Genomic DNA, 27553 nt, shown 5'->3' on the forward strand with positions numbered 1-27553 from the left:
AATTCACACCAGCTTGCAGAAGACCTAGATGATATTTAGACATGGGATCATAAACTGAAATTGTATGCAAAGTAAAAGAAAACATGGAGAAATAACAATATTAAATAATAATGTGTCATGACATGACTGAACATTTGTTTTTCACTCCTTCAGAACAGAAATGGTGGCAGGATTTTAAACTGGAAGAAAGCCAAAAGGTTCAGCAGCAGGACCAACAGGAAAAGCAGAGGGTCGAGGAGGAGCAGGAGCAGCCAGGAGTAAAAAGTGAAAACGTTACACCTGCTGCTGCTGCAAGAGGTGGATCTGCCAGAGGCAGAGGCACTTCCACAAGAGGATCCACTGTACCATCAAAAACAACCCTTCCAGGCCGTGGTAGAGCAAGCGAGATGCCCAAAGGTGCCAGGTAAACGGTCTGAGTGTGTGTGTGTATATACATAGATAGTACAGTGCAGAAGTCTTAGGCTGCCCAGATTTTTTTGTATAAATTTTGTTTAAGATTTTTTTGTCTTTCCCATGTTAGTAGAAAAGAGCAAATTTTAGATTTCCAAACATTCATTTTTTCAAAAAGATTAAATGTTACATGGAAATTTTTGAATTTCATTGAAGAAAGTAACATATTAAGTAATAGACCACTTTTCAAATAAAAACTTGATTACTTTGTAGGTATATAGCCCAGAGCATGATTAAACAAAAATAGCAAACAGGTACTAATGATCAATGAGTTGAGTGAACTAAACTGATTAAAGTGAAACAGAAATGGGTGTAGAAGGAATCAAACTGAGTGACTCAAACAGGAGGCAGTTTGTCGGTAGAACAACTGGAGAGCATTTCGTGGATGAGTGGCTGCATCCAACAGTGAAGCACGGTGGAGGTTCCCTGCGGGTTTGGAGCTGCATTTCTGTGAATGGAGTTGGTGATCAGGTCGGAAGTATTGGAATCCTCATTGCTGAGAAGTACAAGCAGATTCTCACCCATCACGCAGTACCATCTGGGAGGAGTCTGATTGGTTCACACTTCATTCTGCAGCAGGACAATGACCTCAAACACACGACCAAGGTTATAAAGATCTATTTTCAGTGAAAAGAAGAACATTGAGTCCTGCAACCGATGGTACGGCCTCCATAGAGCCCTGATTAAGATGGTGCTGGTGAAGCCCATCGACTGATTACTGGCAGAAAACAAAACAAAGAATACAAATACCTTATTAACAACACTTTTTTTTGTAAAAGTTATGGTAAACAATCACTGCAAACAATGAAGAAGCGAGCAAAGGCAAGGCTGAGTTGAGGGCCAATGTGTGCTGGTCGAGGCAAAGTCAGGGCAAGGTCAAAGCAAAGCTGCATTGAACAGAGCAGAGCAAAGTTGAAGCGGAGGAGTAACAGATTCAAAACCAGTCCACCGAAACCAAAGGATGAGGTTTGGTCGATTTAAGTGGCAGGCCAATTTGGAAACGTCAGGTACAGGCTGAAAAGTGGTGGCAGGATCCAAGCCCAGAACATATCAATACGACAGGGCTCGTATCCTAGTGCGAGGAACGACCCAATGTTTGGATGATTTAAACAGCAGGCCATTTGGATTGAAAAGGCAGAGTGCTGGGACAAGAGGCAAGGGTTGGGCTGGTTCTGCTCACTGCTCTGTGATGTTTACTTGGCTCTGCGTTGAGCTGAGGCTGTGGCCTGCTCCAACTACTCTGGGTTCCCTGTCTGAGGGCTTTGTGTCGTTTACTCCACTCTGCACCGAGCTGTGATCTGCTCCAGCTGCTCCTGGTTTTATGTCTATGGACTCATTTTTGTTCTAAATGCTATTTGCTTACTTTTATTGTTTGCACAAATTGTTTTTTCTCTCTCTGGACATTGGGTGCTTGATTTTTCTTTTGTGGGTTCTTTTAGGATTCTTGCTTTTGTAGCCACCTGTAGAGAGACAAATGACAAGATTGAATAACATATGCATACTTATATAATAAATATACTTTGATCTCAACATCATTGAAGCTGTCTGGGATTACCTGGTGCCAGAAACAAGTGAGACAGCTAAAGTATGCAGAAGAACTGTGGCAAGTTCTCCAAGGTGCTTGTAACAACCTACCAGCCATTTTCTTATAAAACTACACAAGTGTACGTAAGAGAATTGATACAGTTTTAGAGACAAAGGGCAGTCACACCAAATATTGATTTGATTTAGTTTTTTACTATTTACTTCTCTTTGTAGTAATTCGGGTGATATTCAGAAGCTTTTCATTTCAATACTTTTGAAAGCATCTATGATTTATGGATATCTTTACATGTACCTAAGACTTCTGCATATGTATATAAAGAAAAAAGAGGCAAGAATTAATGTTAATATTATTGCATATTATAAATATTCTATACACCTTTCAGATAACTAAACATATTCCCATTCTCTGACCAGAAATGTTCACATGAATTCACTTTTCCTAATCTAGTTTGATTAAAATGCCATCTCTTTCAAATGCCTTTTTCATTCTTAATTGTTTTCCCCTGGCCATTTGAAAGGGAATTGAAACACATTTCTTTGTTCTCTCAAAATTTCATATGTTGGGTGTTTTTTATTCACAGCGGTGAATGTGGAAAGAGGCATGAGAAATCTTTGGTTAGGGAATTCCAAGATTGATTTACTGGGGAAATGAGTCACAGTACAGAAAGTAGAAGAGGTATATTTAAATAAGGAATTTGTTGGGCCTGTAATCCATCTGGAAAGTATTAAAGTACCCAAGTGACATCTATGTTTGTCTTTCTAGGCAAAACAAATTAAGGTAACAAGTGTGACACAAAGGTAACCTGCTTCTTAAAATTCTGAGAACACACAATGGTAAGAGCTTGCTGCATTTGGACAGGAACTGCTTTCCTGAATGTGGCCTCAGTAGAATTTTCAAGTGAATCACAGATTCATTAAGCATGCCTACGAGGCAAAATAATATACCCATTTGAAAAATATAATCTATCTGCTATTTAGACGATATGTAATCATTTTATTCAGAGTTTGTGGATAAATTGTTTAAAAGCTTTTTAACAATAGCTTCTATCTGTAAAACACCTTTTACAAAGAAAGGCTTATCAGAAGAGTGTTATCAGATAAAAAACTGATGCTAGGTCAGATACACAAATATGGCAGTTGGCTAAAGACCCAGCTGTTCACAGTGGAGTGATTACATTTGGAGATATCATAAGGCCAATGTTAGGTGAGCACTGCCATCACAGGCTGTTACAGGGCTGAATAAGATTACAGAGGTAAGCAGAGACAAGAGCATGTATAGCTTTGAAAACCACTCTAAGTTATTGATCTAACTTATGTAGATCTATAGGCACTGTCAAGCACCTTTTTGCTACATCTTATGACAAATAGCAATTAACTCAGTGTGGATTGGTCATAAGCCTGTTTATTTTACCTGCAGTGAGGGAAGACTAGCACTGCACAAGAGACAGTGATGGCTTCAAATTAACAGACAGCATAGTCACTCCTTTATACATAAGTGTTGGCTACCTGTGCCTCAGTTCAAGGACAGGGTGCATTCTATTTGTTTGCTTTATCAGTGTATTTGATATTCTTCCAGTAACCAAATCCGCTTGTTTTTCTGCAATTTGTCATATACTCGGGATTCATTAGCATAATGTTGCATGGCAGAATACGGGCTCCATTTTGTTACAGACAAGATTGCTATTCTAGAGACTATAAGACAGAGGTACAGAATTAGGCCATTCAGCCCATCAAGTCTGCTCCACCATTCCATCATAGCTGATCCTGAATCCTATTCAACCCCATACACCTGCCTTCTCGCCATAATATTTGATGCCCTGAACAATCAGAAAACTATCAATTTTCACCTTAAATATACCCACAGTCTTGGCCTCTACAGCTGTCTGTGGCAGGGCATTTCACAGATTCACTACTCTCTGGCTAAAAAACTTCCTCCTTATCTCTGTTCTAAAGGGTCGCCCATCAATTTTGAGGCTGTGCCCTCTAGTTCTGCATACCCCCACCATAGGAAACATCCTCTCCACATCCACTTTATCTAGTTCCTTCAACTTTCGATAGATTTCAATGAGATTCGCTCCCCACCCCCCCACGTTCTTCTAAATTCCAGTGCGTTCAGGCCCAAAGCTGCCAAATGCAGCTTGGCTACTGTAGGGGTGACCAGGTGGGTGTTTTGCAAAAATAGATTTGGACAGCTGTTAGAAGTTAGAGGGATGCCTGTCAAGTGGGAGGGGGGAGTTTTAAATGTGATAGAGAGAGTTCAAGGTCATCCTGCTCTTGTTTGAGGGAGAGGTAAGGTGGGCCTGTTAGGGAAACCTGGCTGACAAGGTTCTGGTCAGGGAAAAGGAGGAGGCAGCTAAAATTCAACAGTAGTAGGAGAGACAGAATATATTTGTATTTGAAAAGGCAAGGATTGATCAGGGATAGTTTGGATGGCTTTGTGCATGGGAAATCATGTCTTACAAATTTGATTGATTTTTTTGAAGAGGGTTACTGAGAGCAGGGCAGTAGACATTGTTAACATAGAATTTAGTATGGTTTTTGACAAGGTCCTGTATGGTGGCTGGTCCAGAAGATTAGAACATAAGGATCCAGGCTATCTAATTGGATACAAAATTGGCTTAGTGGAAGGAGACACTGGGTTGTAAAGGAGGGTTGTTTTTCCAGCTGGAGGCCTGTGACCAGTGGTATGTCACAGGAATCCGTCCTCTGTTGTTTCCATATGCATTAACTATTTGCATGAGAATTTAAGTGTCATGATTAGTAACTTTGCAGATGACACCAAAATTAGTGGTGTGATGGATTATGCAAAATATTATCTAAAGTTACATCAATATCAAGATCAACCATTGCAAAGGAACGGCAATGGTATTTAATGCAGAGAAGTACAAAGTTTAACTTTGGGAAGTTAAACTAGGGCATGACATACTCAGTGAATGGCAGAGCCAGGGAAAATGCTATTGAACCAAGTGACCTAGAGGTACAAGTGCATTATTCCCTGAAAGTGGCATCATAGATAGACAAGGTGTAAAGGAGGTATAGAACATGCTTGCTTTCATTGGTAAGATAATTGAGTAAATGAATTATAATATCATGTTATGGCTTTACAAGATGTTGCTTAGACCATTCTTGAAATACTGGGTGCATTTCTGGTTGCCATAACTATAGAATGGGTGTGATTAAACTAGGCAGGATATGTGTGTGTATAATAGGTTTGATTTAATGAGGGTTCAATTCTTGCTGCTGTCTGTAAGAAATTTGTACGTTTCCTCAGGGTGCTCCAGTTTCCTCCCACAGTCCGAAGATGTACTAATTGGTAATTTAGTTGGTCATTGTAAATTGTCCCATGATTAGGCTAAGGTTAAGTTGGGGGTTGCTAGACAGTGCAGCTCAAAGGGCCGGAAGGGCCTACTCTGCACGGTATCTTAATAAATAAATTAATTAATTTAGTGTTGTGTTTGATATGATAAATATGTTTTGAATTTTCCACCAGGGGGCGTGCCATTACCAAACCTGCTCCTGCTCCTGCTGGCAAAACAGCTGAAAAGACATCTGCTAAAGATACAAACCAGACTGCCATGACTTGTAAGAAGCAAAAGGAACTTTAAAAGAAATGCCTTGCATTTATAACAGAGTCTTTGGAATAATATAATGATTATGTTTTACTTTAGGGAGACACCATAAGACCATAAGACAAAGGAGCAGAAGTAGGCCATTCAGCCCTTCGAGTCTGCTCTGCCATTTTATCATGAGCTGATCCATTCTCCCATTTAGTCCCACTCCCCCGCCTTCTCACCATAACCTTTGATGCCCTGGCTACTCAGATACCTATCAATCTCTGCCTTAAATACACCCAATGACTTGGCCTCCACAGCCGTCCGTGGCAACAGATTCCATAGATTCACCATCCTCTGGCTAAAAAAATTTCTTCGCATCTCTGTTCTGAATGGGCGCCCTTCAATCCTTAAGTCATGTCCTCTCGTACTAGACTCCCCCATCATGGAAAACAACTTTGCCACATCCACTCTGTCCATGCCTTTCAACATTCAAAATGTTTCTATGAGGTCCCCCCTCATTCTTCTAAATTCCAAGGAATACGGTCCAAGAGCGGACAAACGTTCCTCATATGTTAACCCTCTCATTCCCGGAATCATTGCAGTGAATCTTCTCTGTACCCTCTCCAACGTCAGCACATCCTTTCTTAAATAAGGAGACCAAAACTGCCCACAGTACTCCAAGTGAGGTCTCCCCAGTGCCTTATAGAGCCTCAACATCACATCCCTGCTCCTATACTCTATTCCTCTAGAAATGAATGCCAACCTTGCATTCGCCTTCTTCGCCACTGACTCAACCTGGAAGTTAACCTTGTGTATCCTGCACGAGAACTCCCAAGTCCCATTGCATCTCAGAACTTTGAATCCTCTCCCCATTTAAATAATAGTCTGCTCGTTTATTTCTTCTGCCAAAGAGCATAACCATATACTTTCCAACATTGTATTTCATTTGCCACTTCTTTGCCCATTCTTCCAATCTATCCAAGTCTCTCTGCAGACTCACTGTTTCCTCAGCACCACCGGCCCTTCCACCTATCTTCGTATCATCAGCAAACTTAGCCACAAAGCCATCTATTTGCTGATGATACGAAGATAGGTGGAGACACTACAGACTGCAGATGCTGGAATTGTCAACATATCAGTCCTGATGCAGGCTTTCAACCCAAAGCATCATACATCCTTCCGCACCCCCACAGTTGCTACTCAACCTGCTGAGTTCTTCCTGCAGACTATTTGGTGTTTTACTTTATTAATTTTTAATATTTGAAATAGAAACATAGAAACATAAAAAACCTGCAGCACAATACAGGCCCTTCAGCCCACAAAGCTGTGCCGAACATGTCCGTACCTTAGAAGTACCTAGGCTTACCCATAGCCCTCTATTTTTTTAAGCTCCATGTACCTATCTAGGAGTCTCTTAAAAGACCCTATTGTTTCTGCCACTGGCAGCCCATTCCACGCACTCAGCACTCTCTGTGTAAAAAAAAACATACCCCTTTCATCTCTGTACCTACTTCCAAGCACCTTAAAACTATGCCCTCTCGTGCTAGCCATTTCAGCCCTGGGAAAAAGCTTCTGACTATTCCAACGATCAATGCCTCTCATTATCTTGTATACCTTGTATCAGGTCACCTCTCATCCTCCGTCGCTCCAAGGAGAAAAGGCTGAGTTCACTTAACCATAGTTAATATTTTAAAGATTTGACTATGTTCTGTCCAGACTATGTACATTCAGCCTGTGTTTGCATTCGTGATCAATAAATGGAAATTGCATGTAATTTTCAAATTGCCATTCTGTGTGAGGGAAGAGTTTCAATTTCACTTGCACTAGTTTTGAAACTTGGCCCAAAATGTCAGCTGTTTACTCTTTTCCATAGATGTTGCCTGGCCTGCTGAGTTCCTCAGAAACAAGAGAAAATCTGCAGTTGCTGGAAATCCAAGCAACGCATACAAAATGCTGGAAGAACTCTGCAGGCCAGGCAGCATCTATGGCAATGAGTAAATAGTCAATGTTTCAGGCCGAGACCCTTCATCAGGATTGTTGCCACCAGTCTCTCTGCACGCTGATTTCTTCTTTTGAAACAGGTCCTTCCAAAAAACTCATGATAGATAGGAAATTATGAAAGAACTCTTAGGAGAATCACTTTACCTTTTATATTTCTGCCTATTATTTCATCCATATTTGATTTCTAGAGAGCTTGTACTTGGGACTCAACACATATAGTCATATTGTAGTGATGTGCTCGAAGAATCATCTGGTCGAGAATGAAAAAATGCACTATCAACTTTGAACTAAAAAAAGGCTTAATTTTAGCTCAGAAAATCTCATTGATTCATTGTTGATAAACCTTCCTATGTATCTTCTTTCTCAAATTTCATTAATGTTCATTTTAACTGTGATCTTTAACATAGTTTACTTTACATTTCTCTATATTTATATACAGTATGTATGCATATTCATGTGTATGGAAGCAAAATATTCAAATTGCATTTATTAATTTTCAAGTATCCACAACTTTTCAAATTATATCATAAAACATTGCTTATCCATGATTTCGAATTTTGTTCATCTTGAAGTTAAAAATCTGACTGTTCAGATTCATCATGGCATGTACATAGTTAGCATCTGTGCAGCCTATTGTTCTTGATATATGAACCCAAACTTAACAACAGAGGATTGATAGTTGAGTGAGAGTAAATAATCTGTTCAGTCTACCTTCACTTAGAACCATATCTGTGGATACAGGCTACAAATTGTATGCCAGAAGTATAACTATTTGTGCTATATCTGATTGCATTTAAATGACAATAATTGCTCTAGCATATTATGAATTCTTTTTTCCAAAGAAGAATTCTAAATGTAAAGTAGATTCAATCACTTGCTACATTTGAGCGGACCATAAATATTACCACTACATTTTCCTCTCTGCTAGCTTCCACTACTCCTTTCAGGTTTTCTCTACTCTTTTCAGTTAGAGTCTATCAAATGTTCTATTGTGAGGTGCAATCTATGTTGTTATGTATTTGCATAAATTTTTATCTCTCTTGTTAAAATAGAATGGCTGTTTAACACATACATGGTAAATGTGAAATTGCTCCTTATCAGGCAATTGTTTATTTACAATCTGAATATAAAGATATTAAGACAAATAAGCGTCTTTGATAAAAATAATCAAACAAGTAACAACTTTCTTTCTCTTACTTTGTCTAGCCAGTAACGCAGCTCAGACTGCTCATTCACGACAGATTTCCTCAGGCATAAATCGAGTTTCCTTTGCAAGTCGTTTAGGATTGGCTCGTGCTTTAACACACATTGATGAAACATCTGCTGATGCTCAACGTTATTACAATGAAGTAATTAAAATGGCACCAGAGGTAGTACAAGCTTATTCTTTCAATGTTTTCAATAATTGAATCTCCGGATGTCCAAAGATCATGCAGTACCACATATTTCAAGGTATCTTTACTAATTCCGAATTAAATGGGATGCCAGATCAATAGGGAACACAGTGACCCACATTACATTTGACTTGATCTTGTGAGTTTCAATCCAATAAATATGTCCATCTGTCTGGACCTGGTGAGTGAATGACATGGTTGGTTGATTTGGAGTGTTGACTCACAATGCTATCATATCACATGGACTCAAGTATGAGAGAAATGCCATCAATGCTTGGAACATTCAAATCACCTGGCAGAATAGGGAAGGCTATGCCAGTATCTTCTCTCAAAACAATGTTCACAACATCAAAGCTTCAGTCACACTCAACCAGTTCCAGTAAGCAGCAAGATCTTCCCAAACCACATTCCCAAAACAAGCAGTCAGCTCCAAGCTCTGGTATCAGAAAGATTACCAAAATGAAACAGAGAATTATTCAAGTATGGTCTGAAAGCATCCTTAAAATAAATAATTCTTTGCTAGCACATGGAATCCCTAGCTCATTACAGCCCAAAATGGGGAAGCATTTAACAAAGGCAGTCTTCCAAAACAGTAACATGAAGAGGCCGTACAAAATAGTGGAAGGAGTGTAAAATAGCCACATATCTGCATCTCCTGCCCCTCCTGTGGCAGAGTCTATGGATTCTACATTTGACTGGAGTCAAGAAACCTAAGTATGTGAGTCTTCCTGAGAAGCATGAGTGATTCATTTAATATTCTTGCTTCTATGTTTAAAAAGTCATAAAGTTAAATCCTACCTGGAGTTTGGATTAAAAACTCAAAGTTGATGCTCCAGTACAATGTGGGGAAGTGCCATGCTCTGGATGTGGCATTTTCTAAATGAAATCCTAAATTAAGACTTCCTTGCCTATCAGTTTTTAAGTGAATATAAATGATCCATGGTGACATTTTAAAGAAAAGCAGTGTATTTATCCTCAGTATGTAAGGTCAGTATTTATCCCTTACCCAACATTACTAAAACAGGTTACTTAATCATTATCATTGCAACTGATGTCCTTCTTTACAACTGTGACTATATTTCAAACATACTGTTTTGGCTCTAAGTATTTTAAGATGATCTGAAGAGGATATTAAAGGTGACAAATAAGTTCAAGAATTCCTTTTCTATTTCTTTTTTTCTTCCTTCTTTCTTTCTTTTCTGTAGTTCAACCATTTTGATAAGATCCTTTGAGAGAAAAGGATCCTTGGAAGCCAAACACATCGATTCAGGGAGGCATAGTACAAGAAATCACCAGCTATCTTAAATCCTAGGGCACGTTATGACTTCCTTGCTCAAAACAGTAGGAAGCTCATTGAAGCCATTGGATGAGAACAATAGACTGGTGTTGGGGGAGTGAGGTAGGGTAAGGTGTTGTGAAAGTTTGTATACCTTTCAACAGGCGACATAGAATAGGCATTAAAGTCTGAATTACATTTTAAGCTTCAACTTACAGATTTCAGTGGGAGTCTTTGACTACTTTGGCAAGAACCTTGACCCCTCCCAAAATCCAATAGTCATAACATCTGTTGACATCACACAGTGCCCACCTGAAAGGGACATAATTTTTATCAGGCACACAGATGAGGTTTTCAAGTAAGCCTCTTACAAACAATGAGAAAGATCTGGAATGTGTGCTGATACATAAGCAGTGATAAAAAGAAGCTTACCACCACCCCATGATTGTGATAAGTTTCCTCTGTTTTTTTAAAGCTCAGGTCAATTGAACTTCCTGCTAACCCAGAAAAATTATGAATCCGCTTTAGCAAATGATTTCAAGAGTTTACTAACCAATAAGATTGATTTCACTTGGTGTATGAGAAAATATATACCAAGATTATGAGCATGTAATGCCAATCTAAACTTGTGACTATATTTACTGTAATGACATGTGATTTCAGGTTCATGATGCCTACATTGAGTTAGCAAACCTTCTCCTGAAATCTGACCCCTTGCGGGCTGTGGATATTTATTCCAAATTTCCTGTGAAACCCATCAATGAGCAAACTTATGATGACGCTTTCATTACTGGAGAAATAGTTCGTCTTTTAATGAAATTTGAAAAATATGACGACTCTCGTTTGGCCCCAAACCTGATTGCATATGGAAAAGTAATGGGAATAGGTATGTGTATTAATTATCTCTCCCATATAAAATTATTAATTTGTTAAGTGCAGAAAGGCAAGTGACATTAAGTAGAAATTTTGGAGAATGTCAATTTTATCTTTAAAATGTACTTACTACAGCACTTGTTACTCTCCAAGCAATATAGTCCACTAGCAGTTAAACAAGCAACTTGTCAATATACTAATTTCCTCCGACCACTCATAATGGACTCATGAGCTTTGAAAAAATGTAAAACATAAAATATTCCATCCAATAATCTAATTCTGCCTTTTATTTCCATACAATTTTTTTTAAAAAAGCTTCTTTGGCACTATTTAATGATTCTTTACTCTATAGGTAGATGAATGTCTCTCAGTCTCTTTTGGGAGCTAGTAGTTGCAGAACCGTGTCTACGCCCACCTGGACAAGCCAGTGAGCACTGCGAGGGTCATGTTTTTTGACTTCTCCAGTGCGTTCAACATCACCCGCCCTGCTCTGCTGGGGGAGAAGCTGACAGCGATGCAGGTGGATGCTTTCCTGGTGTCATGGATTCTTGATTACCTGACTGGCAGACCACAGTACGTGTGCTTGCAACAGTGTGTGTCCGACAAAGTGATCAGCAGCACTGGGGCTCCACAAGGGACTGTCTTGTCTCCCTTTCTCTTCACCATTTACACCTTGGACTTCAACTACTGCACAGAGTCTTGTCATCTTCAGAAGTTTTCTGATGACTGTGCCATAGTTGGATGCATCAGCAAGGGAGATGAGGCTGAGTACAGAGCTACAGTAGGAAACCTTGTCACGTGGTATGAGCAGAATTATCTGCAGCTTAATGTGAAAAAGACTAAGGAGCTGGTAGTAGACCTGAGGAGAGTTAAGGTACCGGTGACCCCTGTTTCCATCCAGGGGGTCAGTGTGGACATGGTGGAGGATTACAAATACCTGGGGTACAAATGGACAATAAACTGGACTGGTCAAAGAACACTGAGGCTGTCTACAAGAAGGGTCAGAGTCATCTCTATTTCCTGAGGAGACTGAGGTCCCTTAACATCTGCCAGACGATGCTGAGGATGTTCTACGAGTCTGTGGTGGCCAGTGTTATCATGTTTGCTGTTGTGTGCTGGGGCAGCAGGCTGAGGGTAGCAGACACCAACAGAATCAACAAACTCATTTGTAAGGCCAGTGATGTTGTGGGGATGGAACTGGACTCTTGACGGTGGTGTCTGAAAAGAGGATGTTGTCCAAGTTGCATGCCATCTTGGACAATGTCTCCCATCGACTACATAATGTACTGGTTGGGCACAGGAGTACATTCAGCCAGAGACTCATTCCACCGAGATGCAACACTGAGCGTCATGGGAAGTCATTCCTGCCTGTGGCCATCAAACTTTACAACTCCTCCCTTGGAGGGTCAGACAGCCTGAGCCAATAGGCTGGTCCTGGACCTATTTCCTGGCATAATTTACATATTACTATTTAACTACTTATGGTTTTATTACTGTTTATTATTTATGGAGCAACTGTAACGAAAATCCAATTTCCCCCAGGATCAATAAAGTATGACTATGACTAGATAGATGGGAATCAGACATTTTGTGCACAATTTTTTTAGTGTTTGGTAATATGGTCCACTACAGTGATATGTCAACTGCTGGTTCTATCATTTCATATCATTCAAAATAACATCAACAGGAATTTTGTGAAATGGTCTACAAGAGCAGAAAATGCTAGAAACACCAGCAGGTGAGGCAGGGGCTGTGAAAGAGGCTGAAGACCTTTTTCCAGACCTAAGTTGTCTTTAAAGCACAATATAAGATATCCCAATGCAATCCACTTATGCAACATTTTAGTAAAATATATTAATACTTAAAGCAAATAAATAATAAAATTAAAATTGTACAGAACTAATATGTGCAAAAGGAAGAGAATCATCAATGGTAAATATAATGAAATGCTTAAAACAACTAAAATTTAACATTTACCCATTTTTAATATGTTCATTGGAAAGTAGGAGGAAAACAATATTCCTCTACATTTTATTCCATATATAATTTTGGTACTGTTCATGTAACATATAGATTGTTTTGCAGCTTCCATAGATGGTTACATTAACATTCTTGACCAGAAAATGAAGACTGAACTTCTGATGAATGTCTATGCAGGAATCCATGAGAAACCTATTCAAGATCCAGATCTTCAAGCATTCTTCACATTCAAGCACTGGATATAGGATTCTTGCTATTAGTAATAAAGTAACGTGTAAGCAGAGCAGGAATATGCATCCTGCTGAAGACAAACATTTCAAAAGTTTGAAAATTGTGTTCAAGTTTGTGTAAGTCCAAACAAGCACCAATTTAAGAGTTTTCCTTCGGTTTATACAAAATACTCTGTACATCAGGTGATGCCTTTTCATTTTACGTTATGCCACTTAGCTGCAGTACCTCTTACAATTAATTGATAATGAATCACTTCTGCTTTATTTCCATAAACAAATAATTCATGATGTTTAATCTGCTATGGGCTTGAATTAAATAGTTAAAATATCAATCATTTTAAGAAGTCTTCAGTTTTATTAATTGATACAGTTATGAAAAATGTCATATCCCCTTAAAGGCATGTCATCATCAAAATAAAAACTGGGCATTCTCAGTTCTGATGAAGCTTTGACCTGAAATATTAACTGCTTCTCTTTCCTTTGGTGCCACCTGACCTACTGAGCTGATCCAGCATTTCCTGTTCTTTAATTTCAGATTTTGAGCCTCTGTAGTTTTTGTTTTGATCGTTGTGTTTTCATAGATTTGGGTAACTGATGGTGCAATCATCTGGAGAGCAAGAGATACTTGTCAGCCATCCAATGCTAATACTGCCTTTTGGTACAGCGATCCACATGGATCCTACACTAGAGCCTTGTGAAGGAGGAAGCTTGCAGATCTGTTCATTACTATACATGGTACCTCATTTCATTTATCATCTGGTTGGCCTGTCTTCATTATTTACTACCTTCCATGTGGCCAGTTGGAAAGCAGACCTTTTTTTGCCTAAATGGATGATTCTTACTGCAAATCTGTCTTTTCTTCATTTGTTTGTTCAGTAATGCTGCTCAAGATAATTTTCCTTTATGATTATTCTGAATAAAGTCCTGATAGATCCTTATATCAGATCAAACTTAGTGCTCGAAACCCTGCAATAGTCAGAAAAAAGAAATGCATTTTCCATGTGTAAAAGGCAATATCTATTTTGAGAAAAGCATTAATATTCCAAGTTGGTATGTTTTGTTTAGAAGTGGTAAATACTAAATTAAACAGGTTTTAAAATAACGATGGAGGTCCCATGGTTGAATTGGTCAAAGCACCAACTAATAATCGTGAAATATCCAGGTTAAAATTCCATCCATGTCATTATCATTACACGAGTGACTGGCATGCGTGAAACTTCATACCAATGCTGTACTTTAAAGTAAGAATTGCTAGCATGAAAATTTACTGATTTCAATGGACACATGTCAGAATAGATCCAGTCCCTGCAAATGCTACTTCCAATAAAGTGTTGTTTGGCAATTGGGTACATTTCTTAAGTATACTTGTACCAAAATCTAACAGAATTCTTTGTCATTCCTCAAGTATCCCTTTGTTGTCTCCAGGTCTCAATGACAAAATAAGCCAATGAATTTCAGCCAGCATACATACATCAGAGATCAGTAAAACAAAAGAGCTGGTCATTTATTTACTGCTGTAGCCTACACCATATCAATGATGACGACGACAGTATACTTTGAAAGTAATATATTTTTGCGCAATACTTTAAGACAGCCATCCATGTTAAATACTCAGCTGACCAAGCAGGTAACATATGAGGTATTACTTCACCAAAAATCCAAAAGACATTTTAATACATTTTTACATTTCACATAGTTTAGTTATGAAGTGTAACAGATTATTGAAAACTCCCAAACTGTACAAAATATTATCAAATTAAAACCTTTAAATGAAAAGTAGGAAAATAACAAGATATATTTTTCTGATTTGAATTATTTACAATTGTAGATAAAATAAATTTTAAAATCATCCCAAATAAGAGATGATAATATTCTATCAGAGTTTATTTCCCTCAGTGAAAAACATTGAAGAATTTAGATCTATCCAAGCCTTCACCAGTAACAATCAAGCATCAACAGAAAACTGGTTTTATAATGTACACAAGGCAAATTATGCAATATTTCAGCAAAATTACACAATTTCTAATCAGATCAAAATCCTTTCATGAAGTTTGCCAATTTTCTAACTTCAGAAAAGGGAGAAAGAGTGGGGCTTTGTTTTATTGTGCTTGGGAGGAGGAAGTCTCATGTTTGTGTTTGTACTTTTTTTAAATAAATAAATAAATATATATATATAGGAGCTTTCACTATTGCGTATTCAGATTCAATTTTAATACATTCTCCAAAGCTAAATGGTCCTGTATTGCCACACCATTTCATTGTACATGTTACACAAAAAAATTCCAAACCTTAAGTTTTTTTTTACTGAAAATTTAATAATTGATAATATTTGCTTTCACACCATATTTCTGGACTTTTCAGAAAAGTATTTACTTAAAAACTGTACATTATATAGTATTGTTTTCCTGTAATGTAAATCAAATATATTCAAAACTGGAAGCATATTCTACAAGAGACTCAAGTGATAATTACCTATTAGAATTTAAGCTTCCAGTGAAACACATTTTATTTGAGACCACTAGATGGAGTGCCATGAGAAGAAAACAGTTAATCCATAACAACATGTGGATGATTCACCTCAGTGACTCCTGTTGGCTGATGATGCAGTACAATAGCACCCTCCCCATCAAAAGGTGGTGGGAAATTGGTTCAATTATCATGCAAAGGGCTGTGACTAAGTAAATAAGTTAAACTGCCTATTTTATGTTTTCCAAGACAAAAGAACCCTCTATTATTCTCTATACAATCCTCCTTTATTTCCACAAAGGGCATATTTCACCTTTGCATGGATAATAATTTGTGCAATAGCTTAGTATAATCTTACACTCGGTTAAGCTTAGTTGCAATTAAAACTCTCACAGTTTGGTCAAATGCAGTGCACACACATAGGCCCTGCTTGTCTGGACTCCAATCAAGACTTGAAATGGGCTGGGTGGAGATGGTGACATTTTGAAGCAGTGTGACTGTGCCAGCAACTCCCATATCCACGTTCTCAGAGTCCTTCTTTGAGCGTTGGGCTGGATATTCACTGGAAAACACAAGGCAAGAAACATAAGGCTTTAGAAGAATTAGTACTTCAGATTAGATTATTTTTCAGTTTGTGCACACACACAAAGGAAATAAATTAACTTCATAAACAACTCCATGAGGCCACTCTCAGGTTAGAGGAAGAACAGCTCATTCTATATGGTAACTTCCAATCTGACAGCATGAACATCAATTTCTCTAACTTCCTGTAATTTCTCCCCCGTCCCTCTTCTTTCCAATCTCCATTCTGGCTTCTTTCTTACCCCTTCTCTCCTCCTCTCCTGCCTATCACCTCTCTCTGGTGCAACCCCTTTCTCCCATAGTCCACTCTCTTCCTTCCAGATCTTTTTTCTTTAGCCCTTTATTTTTTCCACCTATCACTTTCCAGTTTCTCACTTTATCCCTCTCCCCCACCCACCCACCTTAACTTGGCTTCAAGTATCAGGTGCAAGCTTGCAATCCTTCCCCTCACCCACCTTCTCATTCTGGATTCTCCCCCCCGCCTTCCTTTCCAATCCCAATGAAAGGTATTGGCCCGAATCATCGACTATTTATTCTGGATCCTTCCCCTTTCCAATCCCAATGAAAGGTACTGGCCCAAATCATCGACTATTTATTCCTTTCCATAGCTGCTGCCTGACCCTGCTGAGTTCCCCCAGCAAATTAACTTCACTCCATTATCTCTACACATATCTTAATTACTAAGGAGTTTTCTGTAGCTGACAGTAAATGCCAATGCAAATTTTAGCTTAGCAACATTAAGTTAAATCCAATATCTATCAAACACTATTATATTCCTCCATCCTTGTTAACAAAGAACAGAAAAAAAAAGAAAGCTTACAGAAATTCATCTACACAAAATAAGGCTAAGTTGCATTTCAAGACAACACATCTCAGAAGTGAGGTGTTTGCTTTTGTGATTTAGACCATTACGTTCAAAAACAGAATAGCTATTCTTGCATACTACTGGTTATGGGAGCTACGATCTCCCAGCCCAATCCCTCCCTAATTCATCCAAAATGGAGAACAGAAGATAATGGGAGCAGATAAGAACCATTTAAATGCCTTGTATCTGTTTAATATTCAATGAGATTTACAGAAAGAAATTTCCTGCTTGGCACTGCTGCCTGCCACCACACCTCCAACAGTGCCCACAGGTAAGCTGCAGGGTCATCACCAGGGACCACCATTCATTGATATTTCACTCCCTTAGCTCTGATTAATCTCCTGGTGGTGGAGCAGTGGTCTCCCTGCCACATCCTGCAGCTTTCAATGGGGTTAGTTCTTCCCTTAATTTCTGTCCTTCCTCCTCAGCTACAGTTCCCCAAGGAAATCACCGCCACATCTCTCCACGCAGACATAGTACTGTGGTCCATGGTCACCAACAGAGTCCTCCTCATTGAGTTAACTACCCCATGAGAGGAAGGAGTGGAGACTGCCCATGAGCTGAAGAGGCTTGTGTACTCAGACCTGGCAGGTGAGTGTAAGGAAGCTAGGTGGAGAACCAACATCTACCCTTTTGTAGGATACCAGGGCTTCATCAGCACATCGACAAGGTTACTCCGTGATACAGCAGTGACTGGAGCAAGGCTCAGGAGGGTCACTAGTGAGTTGGCTGAGGAGGTTGAGGTCTGGCTGAAGAGGAAGGACAGAAATCGGCTGAGATCTGGCCTCATGCTCCACTCCTTGCCTGTGGAGAGGAGTCCTGAAGGAGCCCTTGCGCGGGTGCAATCTGTGCTCTTACCAGCATTAACAAATGGGCTGAATTGTCGTCCCACTGAGGAAAGGCTGCCTCTCGCATCCCTCCTATAGGTCTCTATGGATTTATGCCAACTTCTTTAGGACCTGGTCATGTGCCATCTATATCGCTCTTGGGACAGAACAGTCTTGCATCCTGCCAGAATGTGGTGGAGGTTGGCAATGGTGGTATCAGACAGGGGGCAGGGCAAAGTATTAGTGGAGATTAGTGGGCAAAATTAGGGCACATGGTATTGGGGGCAGAGTACTGACATGGATTGAAAATTGGCTGGCTGACAGAAAACAAAGAGTAGAGATTAATGGGTCCCTTTCGGAATGGCAGGCGGTGACTGGTGGGGTACCGCAGGGTTCAGTGCTGGGACTGCAGCTGTTTACAATATATATCAATGATTTAGAGGAGGGAATTAAAAGTAACATTAGCAAATTTGCCGATGACACAAAGCTGGGTGGCTGTGTGAAATGTGAGGAGGATGTTATGAGAATGCAGGGTGACTTGGACAGGCTGGGTGAGTGGGCAGATGCAGTTTAATGTGGGTAAATGTGAGGTTATCCACTTTGGTGGTAAGAACAGGAAGACAGATTTTTATCTAAATAGAGTCAAGTTAGGAAAAGGGGAAGTACAATGAGATCTAGGTGTTCTTGTACATCAGTCACTGAAAGCAAACATGCAAGTACAGCAGGCTGTGAAGAAAGCTAATGGCATGCTGGCCTTCATAACAAGGGGAATTGAGTATAAGAGCAAAGAGGTCGTTCTGCAGCTGTACAGGGCCCTGGTGAGACCACACCTGGAGTACCGTCTGCAGTTTTGGTCTCCAAATTTGAGGAAGGACATTCTTGCTATTGAGGGAGTGCAGCGTAGGTTCACAAGGTTAATTACTGGGATGGCGGGACTGTCATATGTCGAAAGATTGGAGCGACTGGGCTTGTATACTCTGGAATTTAGGAGGCTGAGAAGGGATCTTATTGAAACATATAAGATTATTAAGGGATTGGACACGCTGGAGGCAGGAAGCATGTTCCGGCTGATGGTTGAGTCCAGAACCAGAGGCCACAGTTTAAGAATAAGGAGTAGGCCATATAGAACGGAGTTGAGGAAAAACTTTTTCACCCAGAGAGTGGTGGATGTATGGAATGCTCTGCCCCAGAAGGCTGTGGAGGCCAAGTCTCTGGATGCTTCCAAGAAAGGGATGGATAGAGCTCTTAATGATAGCGGAATCAAAGGTTATGGGGATAAGGCAGGAACTGGATACTGATTGTGGATGATCAGCCATGATCACAGTGAATGGCGGTGCTGGCTCAAAGGGCTGAATGGCCTACTCCTGCACCTATTGTCTATTATCATAGGTTGCCCTGATGAGGAAGCTCTGGCTTGTGGGACCTTCCACAGGCCAGACCAGCTGAATGACCTGTTGATGGTGCCTTCCCATGTTGATCATGTTCCCTGGCAGCCCTGTGCCACTGCCTTCATCCTGTAGTGCTCCTGCTCTGTCCTTGTTACTTCCTCCACCACCATGGCTTTTCTCTCTATCTTCGAGGCCTTGCACCAGAAACATGCTGCCTTCTCCCAGCCAAGTCCTGCATGTTCAGCCCGGACTTTGCCAACGATCAGGTTCAATAAAGACACTAAAACTAGTGGACATCCAAGCTCTAAACACAAGTGATCTGAAAGGACATTGCTAACAGTATCTCCAGGCACAGGTTTCAAAATCTATTAGTACCAGTGGTAACCTTGAACTTAAAGGCTCAAAGTAAAATACATATGTACACTGGTATGCAAAAGTTTGGGCACCCCGGTCAAAATTTATGTTACTGTGAATAACTAAGCGAGTAAAAGATAAACTGATTTCCAAAAGGCATAAAGTTAAAGATGACACATTTCTTTAATATTTTAAGCAAGAAAACTTTTTTATTTCCATCTTTTACAGTTTCAAAATAACAACAAAGGTAAAAGGCCCGAAGCAAAGGTTTGGGCACCCTGCATGGCAGTACTTAGTAATGCCCCCTTTGGCAAGTATCAAAGCTTGTAAATGCTTTTTGTAGTCAGCTAAGAGGCTTTCAATTGTTGTTTGGGGGGATTTTTGCCCATTCTTCCTTGCAAAAGGCTTCTAGTTCTGTGAGATTCTTGGGTCACCTTGCATGCACTGCTCTTTTGAGGTCTATCCACAGATTTTCGATGATGTTTAGGTCAGGGGACTGTGAGGGCCATGGCAAAACCTTCAGCTTGCGCCTCTTGAGGTAGTCCATTGTGGATTTTGAGGTGTGTTTAGGATCATTATCCTGTTGTAGAAGCCATCCTCTTTTCACCTTCGGCTTTTTGTTTTTTCACAGACGGTGTGATGTTTGCTTCCAGAATTTGCTGATATTTAATTGAATTCATTCTTCCCTCTACTAGTAAATGTTCCCCGTGCCACTGGCTGCAACACAAGCCCAAAGCATGATCGATCCACCCCCGTGCTTAACAGTTGGAGAGGGGTTCTTTTCATGAAATTCTGCACCCTTTTTTCTCCAAACATACCTTTGCTCATTGCAGCCAAGAAGTTGTATTTTAACTTCATCAGTCCACAGGACTTGTTTCCAAAATGCATCAGGCTTGTTTAGATGTTCCTTTGAACCTTTTGAATATAACTTTTCCCTAACTGGAAACCTTGGATGAATTATGAGGTCCAGACCCTTTTGAAGGCTAGAGCTGCGGCTTTTAGGTTCGGGGATACCAGTCGCTACACAGAATCCAGGCGTGAACTCCGGAAAGCCATTAAGGGCACCAAGAGGCAATAGCGAGCCAAGTTGGAAGCCCAGGCTAACCAGAGGGATGCCGGTAGACTATGGCAGGGTCTAAATGAGATCACTGGGCGCAAAGAAAAGGCTGGAAATATCAATAACTGTAGCGCTTCTCTTCCTGAAGAACTTAACGTATTCTACGCAAGATTCGTACAGAAGAGGAGCGTCCTGCTCTCTCCGGATGAACCGGACCTGGTGGCATCCAGATTCATTGTCACCGAGGAGGACATTAGAAGGGCCTTCCTGAAGATAAATCCAAGGAAGGCGACGAGCCCAGATGGCGTCCCGGGACAGGTTCTCCGGGCCTGTGCAAGCGAGCTAGCTGGAGTGTTTGCTGACATCTTCAACTGCTCTCTGCTTCGGTCTAAGATCCCCTCGTGTTTTAAGAAGGCAACAATAATCCCAGTGCCGAAGAAGAGCAAGGTGGCATGCCTGAATGACTATCAACCTATGGCTCTGACATCAATTGCTATGAAGTGCTTCAAGAGATTGGTTATGGCACACATCAACCACAGCCTACCGGTCAACCTCGACGCTTTGCAATTTGCCTACCAGAGCAACAGGTCAATGGCAGATGCCATCTCTCTGGCCTTACATTCCTCCTTAGAACACCTGGAGAATAAAGACGCATATGTAAGGCTCCTTTTCATTAAACTACAGCTCTGCCTTTAATACCATCATTCCAAATAAACTAATTCCTAAGCTCCGGAACCTAGGCCTTAGCACTCAGATCTGCAGCTGGATCTTCAACTTCCTCACAGACAGGACCCAGGCTGTAAAAATAGGGGACAAGCTCTCCTCTACAATCACTCTGAGCACCGGTGCCCCACAAGGCTGGGTACTCAGCCCCCTGCTGTGCTCACTGTACACCCATGATTGTGTAGCCAAGTTTCCATCGAATTCAATATACCGATTTCCCCCGTCATCCGAAGGTAGAGCGTTCCTATGAAACAGTTCGTAGGCCGAAATGTTGTAAAGCAAAGCAGCAATTACCATTTATTTATATGGGAAAAACTTGAGCATTCGCAGACCCAAAAATAACCTACCAAATCATGCCAAATAACACACAAAACCTAAAATAACAGTAACATATAGTAAAAGCAGGAATGATATGATAAATAGACAGCCTATATAAAGTAGAAATACTTTTCCACAATCATTACTGCACTGTTCTCCGCAGTGAAAATCTCACGCAAGCTCTCTCGGCAAAATCACGGCGCAAGCTCTCTCTAGTAACCTTTAAGCTATGAAACTGCCAAATCATACCAAATAACACGTAAAAATACACAGCCTATATAAAGCAGAAATAATGTATGTACAGTGTAGTATCACTTACTGGAATTGGGAAGACAGCGCCGAGCACACTGATGATAGTGTGTTAGACTGTGTCGTCGCAGGTTGGGTGGTGCAGTGGCCCCCACCCTCCAGGCTGCCGAGCGATACATTGCCGCGAAGCATGCAGGGGTACAGCAGCAGCTAGGAGGCACACAGCACATCTTTAAGAAAAAAGCCAAAATAACCATGCTAATTAATTAGGTGCTGCCTGGCACGTAATTGTCGGCCCAGATCAGTGCCAATTTCCGATTGCAGCGTCTCTGATCTGGGCCAACAATTACATGTCGGGCAGCACCTAATTAATTAGCATGTTTATTTCGGCTTTTTTCTTGAAGATGTGCTGTATGCCACCCGGCTATCGCTGCATTCTCCACAAATCGTGGGGTGGTGGGACACTGGGGTGTCATCTCGTCGTCTGTCTTCATTAGAGCTCATCTTCTATGACTGCCCGCCTCGATGTTGAAGGTCGAGGTTTGTCCTCTGCTGTGGCTGATGTGGAAGGCTTGCTTGACTGCTGAGCCTCGCGCATTTTTCTATCATACAGTTCTTTGTGAGGATTCAAACCATCCTGCAAATATCCCCTAAACCTATGTACCCTTTCAAAATTAAAGTCGTACTTTATCATTGCAGCGAAAATCTCACGCAGTTGCTTCACGTTTAGTTCGCTACTGCATCGGTCTCGATTGTTATCCTTTCTTCTTCCAATTGCATCAGCTCTTCATCTATCAGTTCTTGGTCATTGGATGCCAAAACCTCTTCAACATCATCTTCATCAGCTTCCACAAGCCAAACTCACTTTGTCCTTGCTTCGTTCACCACGATCGAAACGCTTAATTATGTCTAGTTTTACGCTAAGTGTAACACCCTTACGAGCTCATTTAGGCTTTTCCAATACCTTAGAACTCACCTTGCAAATGGCTGCTCACAGGCACGTGTTAAAGCAATGCAGTTCCGAATCCGGGGGAGAGCGGCTGCTCGGGACGCGCGCTGCCTTTTATCGCGCGCTGATTTTTCCCCGCACGCTGCTTTTTCTCGTAACAGTGAAAACACCTTCCGTTAGCGAGAACAAGGTAAATGTAGGTCTTTCGTAACAGTGAGGTTTCATAAAGCGAACGTTCGAAAAGTGGGGGACACCTGTATAAGTTTGCTGATGACACCACAATTGTAGGCCGTATCTCGGATAATGATGAGTTTGAGTACAGAGAGGAAATTAAAAAACTGGTGGCATGGTGCGAAGACAATAACCTATCCCTCAAAGTCAGCAAGACAAAGGAATTGGTTGTGGACTTCAGAAGGAGTAGCGGACCGCACAACCCCATTTACATCGGTGCTGCACAAGTGGAACAGGTCAAAAGCTTTAAGTTCCTCGGGGTCAATGTCACAAATGACCTAACTTGGTCCAACCAAGCAGAGTCCACTGCCAAGAAGGCCCACCAGCGTCTTTACTTCCTGAGAAAGCTAAAGAAATATGGCCTGTCTCCTAAAACCCTCACTAATTTTTATAGATGCATCGTAGAAAGCATTCTTCTAGGGTGCATCACAACCTGGTATGGAAGTTGTCCTGTCCAAGACCAGAAGAAGCTGCAGAAGATCGTGAACACAGCCCAGCACACCACACAAACCAATCTTCGGTCCTTGGACTCACTTTACACCACACGCCGTCGGAGTGGTGCTGCCAGGATAATCAAGGACACGACCCACCTAGCCAACACATTTTTTGTCCCTCTTCCCTTCGGGAGAAGGCTCAGGAGCTTGAAGACTCATACGGCCAGATTTGGGAACAGCTTCTTTCCAACTGTGATAAGACTGCTGATCAGGTCCCGACCCGGATCTGGGCTGTACCCTCCAAGTATCCGGACCTGCCTCTCAGTTTTTTGCACTACCTTACTTTCCCTTTACTATTTTCTATTCATGATTTATAATTTAAATTTTTACTATTTACTATCAATTTGTACTCCAGGGAGCGCGAAGCGCAGAATCAATATCGCTGTGATGATTGTACGCTCTAGTGTCAATTGTTTGGCGACAATAAAGTAAAGTAAACCCAGAAATTTTGCTGACTTTATTCAAAATGGACTCTCCAATTGCAAGAGGGAAACCAGGTTGTGAGGTACATACGTATCAAAACTATATAAAATCAAAATATTATTAATCATATAATGCAGAATAGTTATTTCAGAAAACATACACTGGACAACAAAGATTTTGCTTCCTGAATGCTTTTGAGTGTATCTTATGGATTTTGGGCTGCTGATCATTTAAATCACCATGAAATTTCCCTATCACGCACCAATTTTTTGAAATCGCCTATATTTGTCATTTCAATTCATAATTCAAGCTAGAATAACTGACGCCAAGATTAAGGAATGCATTTTCATTCTTCCACATATCAAAAAGATCATCAATGATAGGCAGTTCGAAGACATATAGTGGGACTGGAGAAAATCAGATGGAAGGTCTTCAAGGATGTTGTTGCAAATTTCTTGGCAACTACAAAGCTCCAAATTACGTGCAGCCTGTTGACAATATGCTTCAAACATACAAAACCATGAAGTGCAACATGTCACTAAAGATTCATTTTCTACATTCCCATTTAGACTTCCTCCTTGCAAATTCTGGCACTGTCAGTGACAAGCATGGTGAAAGGTTTTACCAGGACACTGCAGTCACGGAGAAAATGTATCAGAGCAACTGGAATTCATCAATGCTGGCTGATTATTATTTGACACTTAAGCAAGAAGCCTTAAGAGACTGAGAACAAATGAAAATCATCAACAAAACATTTTTAGCTTAATTGAACTATTGCAAAGCATCAACACCATTATACAATTAAATGTATTATATTCAATAAAAGTTAATTTCATGTTTCTCCAAATTCTTATGTGACACAAGTAGTCTGAAATAATATTTGAGTTCAGCTTTAAGCTGTCTATCATAAAAAAAATTCTGGGTAAATAACATTTCAAAAAAATTTGTTGTCTGGTGTTATCTTTATTCTTTTTCACTGATTTAGTTTTCCGATGACATTAACCAAACACTGAAGAAAGTAGTCTTCTGTGAAGAGATTAGCCAGGTGAAAGTGGTCTCAGATTTAGGCAGAAAATGACTTAGCTCTGATATAGTACCACACAATCATTAATCTTTGGAAGCAATCACAAAGCATGGGCTTCACATATATTTATGCAGCCTACTATGTTTACAAATGAAATGAAGTTACTCACTATTTCCAAAGATGCAGATTGCCAGCTCCTCCTGCTGTCATGAAGATATCTCTATTTTGTGGCAAGTGACGGACCTGCCATACAGTAGATTTATACGCCTTGAGAAAAGCAGACACATAAATATAGTGTTTATAGTGTTCATAAAAACAAGTGAGAGAGCAACACCAGCTGCTCCACTTAATAACAACTACAGAGTTGAGTCACATACCTTCCTCAAATTATCTACTTTCAAAATACAAAAGATGCAATAAAAATAAAAGACAAGTGTATAGTTTCATTCATAAAGAACTCTTTATCTCAGAATACGTCAAAGCACATTTAAGCCAAGGACATACACGTGTTATACTGCCAGAAACACAGGAACCAACCTGTGCACAAGTACCCCAAATACAACTCTAATTATTAGATAATCTGTTTTTGTGCATTAGCAAAGGAATAAATATTGGCCCTGCATATCTTCAAAATTGCACCATGGGATCCTTCAGGTCCAGCCAAGCAAAGGAGCAGGACTTGTGTAAACCCACTGAAATTTACCTGTGCTGGGTCCACTTAATTTTATTGCCGTGGTCATATTATAGATTTTATTATCTTTCCATATGAGCTTTGAAAGTATCCGATTAGGTTTAATCCCCCATTGCCAAATCATCTTTTCCTTATAGTCATAGAGCAGTACAGTTTAGAAACAGGCCCTTTGGCCCAACTAGTCCATGCCAAAACCATTTAAACTACCTACTCTCATTGACCTGAAGCGGGACCGTAGCCCCTCTGTACCCCTACCGTCCATATACCTATCCAAACTTCCCTTAAACATTGAAATCGAGCTCAAACAGACCACTTGTGCTGGCAGCTCATTCGCAATCTCACAGCCCTCTAAGTGAAGCAGTTTTCCCTCATGTTCCCTTTAAACTTCTCACCTTTCACCCTTAGGCCATGACCTCTGGTTGTAGTCCCACTCAACTTCAGTGAAAAAAGCCTGTTTGCATTTACCCTATTAATACCCCTCATAATCTTATATACCTCTATCAAATCTCTTCTCAATCTTCCACATTCTAAGGAATAAAATCCTAACCTATTCAATCTTTCCATACAACTTAGGTACTCCACACCCGACAACATCCTTGTCAATTTTCTCAGCACTCTTTCAACCTTGTTTACATCTTTCCTGTAGGTAGGTAATCAAAACTGCACACAATACCCAAATTAAGCCTCACCAATATCTTATACAACTTCAACATCCCATCTCCTGTACTCAATACATTTATTTATGAAGGTCAATGTGCAAAAAGCTTTCTTTACAGCCCTATCTACTCATGACGCCATTTTCAACAAATTATGTTCATGTATTTCCAGATCCCTTTGTTCAACCAATCACTGTGTAAAGCCTACTCTGGTTGGTCCTACTGAAGTGCAAAACCTTGTATTTATTTGTCTTAAATTCCATCTGCTATTTTCAGCCCATTTTTCCAGATTATGCAGATCTTTCTGTAAGCCATGATAGCCTTCCCTCACTGTCCACTACACCCCCAGTCTTGGTGTCATCCACAAATTTGCTGATCCATTTAACCACCTTATCATCCAGATCATTGATACAGAAGACAAACAACACAGGACCCAGAACCGATCCTTGCAGCACACCACTAGTCACAGGCCTCCAGTCAGAGAGGCAAACCTTTACTACCACCCCCTGGTTTTTCACACAAAGTCAATGTCTAATCCAATTTACTACCTCATCCTCAATGCCGAGCGACTGTAACTTCTTGACCACCTCCCACACCGGACCTTGTCAAATGCCTTACAAAAGCCCATGTAGACATCATCCACTGCCTTGTCTTCATCCGCTTTCCTGGTAACTTCTTCGAAGAACTCAATAAGGTTGGTTAGACATGACCTACTACGCACGAAGCCATGCTGACTATCCTTAATCAGTTCATGTCTATCCAAATATGTATGTATCCAGTCCCTTAGAATACCTTCTAAAAACATTCCCACAACTGATGTCAAACTCACCAGCCTATAATTTCCTGGTTTATGTTTACAGCCTTTTTTTAAACAGCAGAACAACATTAGCTATTCTCCAATCCTCTGGTACCTCTCCTGTTTTAAAAACCCTGGCAATTTCTGCACGTGCTTC

At 40.4% G+C, this 27553-nt stretch overlaps 2 protein-coding genes across 5 annotated transcripts in view; one reads left to right on the plus strand and one right to left on the minus strand.

Moving 5' to 3' along the window:
- The window catches only part of LOC140201399 (uncharacterized), an 80294-nt gene extending 64810 nt beyond the window's left edge, over positions 1–15484 (plus strand). For 3 of the 4 annotated variants that reach the window (XM_072265445.1, XM_072265447.1, XM_072265448.1), the window contains 5 exons: positions 154–403; positions 5486–5577; positions 8757–8920; positions 10884–11106; positions 13179–15484. In XM_072265445.1, coding sequence (XP_072121546.1) covers positions 154–403; positions 5486–5577; positions 8757–8920; positions 10884–11106; positions 13179–13318 — 869 coding nt within the window. In that variant the 3' untranslated portion in view covers positions 13319–15484. Of the gene's footprint in view, positions 1–153; positions 404–5485; positions 5578–8756; positions 8921–10883; positions 11107–11445; positions 12619–13178 lie in introns of those variants that run through there. The other variant, XM_072265446.1, reaches the window with a different exon arrangement.
- The window catches only part of dnaaf10 (dynein axonemal assembly factor 10), a 35892-nt gene continuing 22933 nt past the window's right edge, over positions 14595–27553 (minus strand). The window contains exons 7-8 of the mRNA XM_072265449.1: positions 25423–25520; positions 14595–16331 (exon numbers count right to left, since the gene is read on the minus strand). Of these exons, the coding sequence (XP_072121550.1) occupies positions 16124–16331; positions 25423–25520 (306 nt within the window). The 3' untranslated portion in view covers positions 14595–16123. The remainder of the gene's footprint in view (positions 16332–25422; positions 25521–27553) is intronic.

The sequence above is a fragment of the Mobula birostris genome, chromosome 8 (assembly GCF_030028105.1).
Source record: "Mobula birostris isolate sMobBir1 chromosome 8, sMobBir1.hap1, whole genome shotgun sequence".
In the NCBI taxonomy this organism is placed as follows: Eukaryota; Metazoa; Chordata; class Chondrichthyes; order Myliobatiformes; family Myliobatidae; genus Mobula; species Mobula birostris.